The 5,634-nt window shown below is 35.5% G+C and overlaps 1 protein-coding gene across 2 annotated transcripts; it reads left to right on the plus strand.

The window, feature by feature from the left end:
* Positions 1-1,369: 1,369 nt before the first annotated feature.
* LOC112515469 (nodulation protein H-like) lies at positions 1,370-5,246 on the plus strand. 2 transcript variants are annotated; one of them, XM_025122312.1, is made up of 6 exons: positions 1,370-1,721; positions 2,032-2,267; positions 2,634-2,892; positions 3,456-3,635; positions 4,466-4,621; positions 4,767-5,246. In XM_025122312.1, the coding sequence occupies exons 1-6, from the start codon at positions 1,692-1,694 to the stop codon at positions 4,776-4,778; spliced, it is 873 nt and encodes a 290-aa protein (XP_024978080.1). In that variant the 5' UTR covers positions 1,370-1,691; the 3' UTR covers positions 4,779-5,246. The 2 variants fall into 2 exon arrangements, with proteins under 2 accessions (XP_024978080.1, XP_024978078.1); XM_025122310.1 differs by having other exon boundaries at positions 1,692-1,721; positions 4,818-5,246.
* The last annotated feature ends 388 nt before the right edge of the window (positions 5,247-5,634 follow it).

Here is a 5,634-nt window from a genome sequence, read left to right on the forward strand (position 1 = left end):
AATTAAAAAATAATTATAAAAAAATATAAAAATAATCAATATCAATAAAAACAAATTCATAAAAGAAAATCAATGAAAAATAGGAAAATAAAATAAAAGAAAGCATTAAATGAATGGTCAGATGTAGGACTTGAGCTCAGCCATCCTCCTAACAATTAAATTAGCTTACCAACCCACTTACATGACATAATAACTCGTATATATTTATGAATTTATTATTTTATATTATAATTACATTAAATATTTAAAAATATGAAGAAAAAAAAAATTTGAGGCTTCGGTAATCGGAGGTCCCGTGCGATGGCATCACTGACAGTGGCAGATCCGGAAATTTTACAGACTGGGGTTTCATGGAAAATTCTATTAGGAGAAGTGAAGTCAAGTTCTGTAAAAAATAAATTTTAACCCAGGTAATTTTTTTTAACTTTTTGACTGGAGTCCCTCCCCTCCCCCCTTTTATACGTTGTCTTTGCCCCTGATCACCGACACAATCCCAAGGCCAGCCTTAGGTTCGGGTTTTATATGTTCTACCATTGCTAATCATTAGTTTTGCTATATTACTGCAGTGCAGGCTGTAGCTACTATTTTTCCAACAACGATGTTTAATGGTACCACAAACAAAAAGTTTACCGAATCCACCCATGTTGATCGTAAAAATTAGGGGTACATTTGGTACACTAGACAGAACATAATAGAACAATAACCATTGTTCTACATTTGACAAAATTTTTATGTGGAACATGCAGGAACAAAGTGGAATAGTCCTGTTCCACCTCACCTTGTGGAATAAGGTGGAATAAACTTATGTTTTACCAAAATAACCTCAAAATTAAACCTAGTTCTATTTTAAACATCAATTAAATCTCCCTCTTTCTATCTTATTCAGTTTTTGAATTTTATTTATTGTATTTTATGTTTTTTAAACTTTCACGTTACCGTCTTCAAAATATTATTTTTATATTTTGATTAATTTATGTAATTTATTAAATATTAATAGTAAAAAACATAACACAAAATGTATAAAATAAAAAATCGAAAACTACATAAACTTTTTATTTTGGTGTCATTTTAATGGTATTGACGAAAACTTTCTAATGATATATTTTGTTTTTTAAAATATTTATTTTATTATAATTTAATAAATTATATAATCAAACAAAATATATAAACTGTTATATTCTGATTTATTTTGTTCTGCTTGTATACCAAACGCACCCTACTCTGTTAGAAACATTATAAAGAACATTAGGGTACATATTAAAATAACTAAAAGATGAAGGATGTAAAGTGTAAACATCATAAAACCTCAAGGGACCTGTATGAAACTTTTTGGATTTCGTAGTGAACATATCAACAGTAGCATTAAAACACGGTCTCGGGTCTCATGAAATTTTCCCCCAAATAGGAGTCAATCCATTCAAAATCTTCCGGTTTGGACGCACAGTTGTGTGAAATCATCGGATTTTGACATATGTGTGCCAAAAACACTACGAATTTTGTTCACAAAATCATATAATAATTAAGAATTTGGGTCTAGAAAGGATCGGCGAAGGGACAGATTGACACCTGTTTGTTAAATCTCATCTTCCAAAGATCTCAGCTCAGTCATGTATGGTCGAAGAAATCGGTGATCCAAATGTTGCAAAGAAGATGAAGAAGTGAAGAAGAACACAAGATTTTGCATCACTTCAATGGCGGAAACTATTGTGTTCTTCAATAAGGTATTCTTATGGTTCCGTATTGGGTTCTGATTTTAAATTACTTTGTGATTCGACTGAGAAAAGTTCGAAGTCGATTAGCTCTCTACATAGAATCTGATGGGTTCAAATGCTTGTTGTATGTTGAACTCATCTGATTTCTGAATTTATCCCTGTTGATGTATAGCTCTTAGATTTTTAAATATCTGGTTTTGATACTTCATTTAATCTCTTGGTTTCATGAATTCATGTATTTAATTATCTACTAAAAAGCTTTTAATCACAGTTTTAGGCATTTCCATCAATGATTTACAATCAATTCTTTCATTGACAGGATGTTCTCATAATCAAACCTGCAACGAAGTCTTCAGTGATGTTGAGACTGATTGTATTAGTCTTTTCGATGGTGTTTGGTGTTTACATTTGTTCTATTTGTTTGAAGCAAATAAGCATGCAAACCAAGAACAAATTTGTAGACATTGAAGTAATCGAAAGGCCCTGTTACAACACCCTCGTTGATCGATCACAAATCCCTTTCTTGCATTACCCAAATCCCAAAACTTTTGATAGGTAAAACATTTAAATCTTGAACTTTTTTTTGGTGGTTTTCGGGTGCGTTTGGTATGCGAATGAGACTGGTCAAGATTGGACTGAATGGGCGAGAGTGAGGTGGGTGGGTGAAAGAATTGTGGAAGGTTTCAGGGTTTAAATTTGAGATGAGTAGTTGAGTAATTTACCAATTTGTGCCATCTTCTGATTTTTGTTCCACCTATTTTGGTGTGATGAAAAAAAATGCATTTTTGTCCCAATCAATCTTGTCTATTGTTGCGCCAAACGTGAGCCAACAAGTTTTTGTTTGTATTGTCCCGTGTATCAAAACGTATCCTTTGAGATTTGTAGTGTATCTTTAAATATGGTATTAGTTTGTATTGGCAGGTCGGAATGTGCTGGGAACCCTGTGCGTTTGTTTGCGATTTTGTCTATGCAAAGATCAGGAAGTGGGTGGTTCGAGACTCTATTGAATAGTCATATAAATGTTAGCTCCAATGGTGAAATTTTCGGTTCGAAGATTAGGAGAAGTAACATCTCATCGATCATTAGAACACTTGATAGTGTTTATAATTTGGATTGGCTTACTAGTTCTTCCAAGAATGAGTGCTCTGCTGCAATTGGCTTCAAATGGATGCTTAATCAGGTATATATATGTGACTAGAAGGTTTGTTAGTTCAAGTCATGGGAAGTGTCAATGACTTCTAGAATCATTGTACTTGAACTTTTCTTTTTTGCAAACATATCATCTTTTTTTGGTAACCGTGAGTGTCTGGACCAGCTTGCATGCACCTCATTCAATCCCCATGGGTCCCGAAGATAACAGCCAAGAAAATCCCTTGTGCATCCGGCGCCCTATGAGGAGGAGCTCCAAGGCCTAACTTTTATTTGTTAGTTGAGCTGACCCTCGAGGTTAAAAATGACCACCTTTACATAAATGGAAAACAAAGCACCACAGTTTGCAAGAAACGAACGGTTCTGAACCTAATAGTGTCAAATACGATATTACTAGTGTTTTCTTTGCATTCTTCGCAAAAATAATGGGGGGTTTGCACCGAAAAGCTACGTCATGGTTTAAAAAGTTAACCACTCATAATGGAAACAAGCTCTTTGCAAAATTCAAGTGAACTCCGCCTGCGGTGGGATGAAATTGTGTTTGAATTTGTGGTTTTTGAGAAATGCAATAAGTTAATTTGCATAAAATTGCAGGGTTTGATGGAACACCCTAATGAAATCGTGGACTACTTCAACTACAACGGTGTCTCTGTTATATTTCTCTTAAGAAGAAATATGCTTCGTAGATTGGTTTCGGTGCTTGCAAATTCATACGATAAAAATGCCAAAGTTTTGAATGGTGTTCATGTGTCTCATGTCCACTCACACGAAGAGGTCCATCTCTCGCTCTCTCTTCTTATTGTCTCTTTTTCTTCCTGAGCCTTTTATGCAACTGCGGGAATTTACTCATTTGTAACTTGGGAGTAAACTTGAGGGCCAACTCAACTGAAAAATGAAGGCCAGGCCTTGGGGCTACTCCTCATAGGACTCGCCGGTTCGTGTTTCTTCAGAGCCACCGGGTATTTTCCGACCGTTTAGGGTCCCATGGGATTAGCCGAGGTGCGCCCTAACTGGCCCAGACACCCACGGTTAACGAAAAAGTCATGGGCTTGAGCTATTCAGACAGACTTTTTGTAACCATTAGATTGAAACTGACTCATTGTAACAAAGGAAGGTTACAGTTTTAGTTGGAATCACGTGAAACAGACTCATCGGACCAGGTCTCGGGTTCACATGGCTAAAAATAGACTCGTTATGACAAAAGGTTCACAATAAAAAAGGCACACAGATTTAGTAATATGTAATTATTACCCTTTTTATTTAACTAAATGACTATTTTACCCTTAATAAAATAGAGGGAGTAATGAATTTCCCCATTCATAATTAAGGGTGGAATTGGAAAGTAGGTACTTCCTTTCAAAAGTGGACACTTATTTGGGACGGAGGGAGTACGTGTTTGAGTCACTGAAACAAACTTAGTGCGACCCAAGTCACGAAAAAAGGACCCACGGATCATGGGTTTGAATTGCTAACGCTTAATGCAAAACCAAATCCAACCAAACAAACTCCATGATGTCGTTTTACCATCACTTGAAAGCAGGATCTGTGGGGGACGGGATTCGACACTTGCGCTCATAAACATTCTTCTTATATGATGCTTACAGGCTTCAACACTTTCTAAATACAAACCTACAATAAACATCGCATCACTCTCATTGGATTTGAGAGAAATGGAAGAAACAGCCATGAAAGCACTGGAATACTTCAATGGCACCAGGCACATGATCCTCTACTATGAAGATCTCATCAAGAAGCCCTCTGTAAGTACTTGTTTTACTGCACAACGTACAACTATTATTGCATAGGGGCATGTTCAAATGAGCGTGAATAATTCATGAAAAGTTGGTTCCGAGGTTGTCAAAATATTTATGGTTTTCATTTGAATTTTTCCCTTGTTGCATGAAGCGCAATCAATAGAATCGTTGCTCATTGTTTCTTCGACCATGGCTGTTGCAGAAACTGATAGAAGTTCAAGATTTCTTGAAACTCCCGCGTATGAAGTTGACTAGTCAACAAGTCAAGATACACAAAGGATCGTTATCGAAACACATCAAGAACTGGGATGACGTTAATAAGACGCTTTATGGAACAAGTTATGCAAAGTTTCTTGAAGCCGATTATTGATTCACGCACCGTGTAAATAAGGGTTGATTCAACTAATTCTACGATCGAAGGACCAAATCTGCATCACATTCTCGTAACATGTACGTATCTCTCTCAAAAAAGGCGTTTTTTTGTCGTTTGTTGTTCGTTTTAGGTTACGTTGGTTTGCGGTAGTTTAGATATTCTTATTGGTTAGTATCTCACTAGCTATGTGATTTGTTGCAAGTGCAAATAAGCTTTCTAATCAAACAGGTTTTTTCGTTGTTTTTGTAATTTTCTCTAGTTAATCAGAACGTGAAACCGTTCAATTTGCGCATTTTCCTTCAACTTTTTCTTGGTATTTTGAAGAACGAACCAGTTATGGCTAACGTAGTCCTATAGTATCATCGGATCGTGACTCTTGCAATGCAATACTTAGGGTTGTAAATGAACCGAATGTTCAATGAACCAAATGTTCAAAGAACCGTTAGCGAAGCCTACGATGGGAAATTCGTTTCTGTTCGTTTATTTAATAAACGAACGAACATGAACACATTTTTTTGTTCATTTAGTTAAATGAACGAACATGGAACAATGACCTTGTTCGTTCACTTACCTTCGTGAATGTTCGTTTATATATATATATATATATATATATATATATTATGACATTAATATGTATAATCAATAA

This window comes from Cynara cardunculus (genome assembly GCF_001531365.2).
Source record: "Cynara cardunculus var. scolymus isolate 2C chromosome LG 7, CcrdV1, whole genome shotgun sequence".
In the NCBI taxonomy this organism is placed as follows: Eukaryota; Viridiplantae; Streptophyta; class Magnoliopsida; order Asterales; family Asteraceae; genus Cynara; species Cynara cardunculus.

What these genes read in the sequence shown, in the direction of transcription:
- LOC112515469 (XM_025122310.1), top strand. Translation starts at nt 1,692, where the DNA reads ATGGCGGAAACTATTGTGTTCTTCAATAAG. An exon ending in TCAAATGGATGCTTAATCAG is followed by an intron (nt 2,893 to 3,455) that starts GTATATATATGT and finishes ATAAAATTGCAG; the next exon opens with GGTTTGATGGAACACCCTAA. An exon ending in ATCTCATCAAGAAGCCCTCT is followed by an intron (nt 4,622 to 4,817) that starts GTAAGTACTTGT and finishes TGGCTGTTGCAG; the next exon opens with AAACTGATAGAAGTTCAAGA.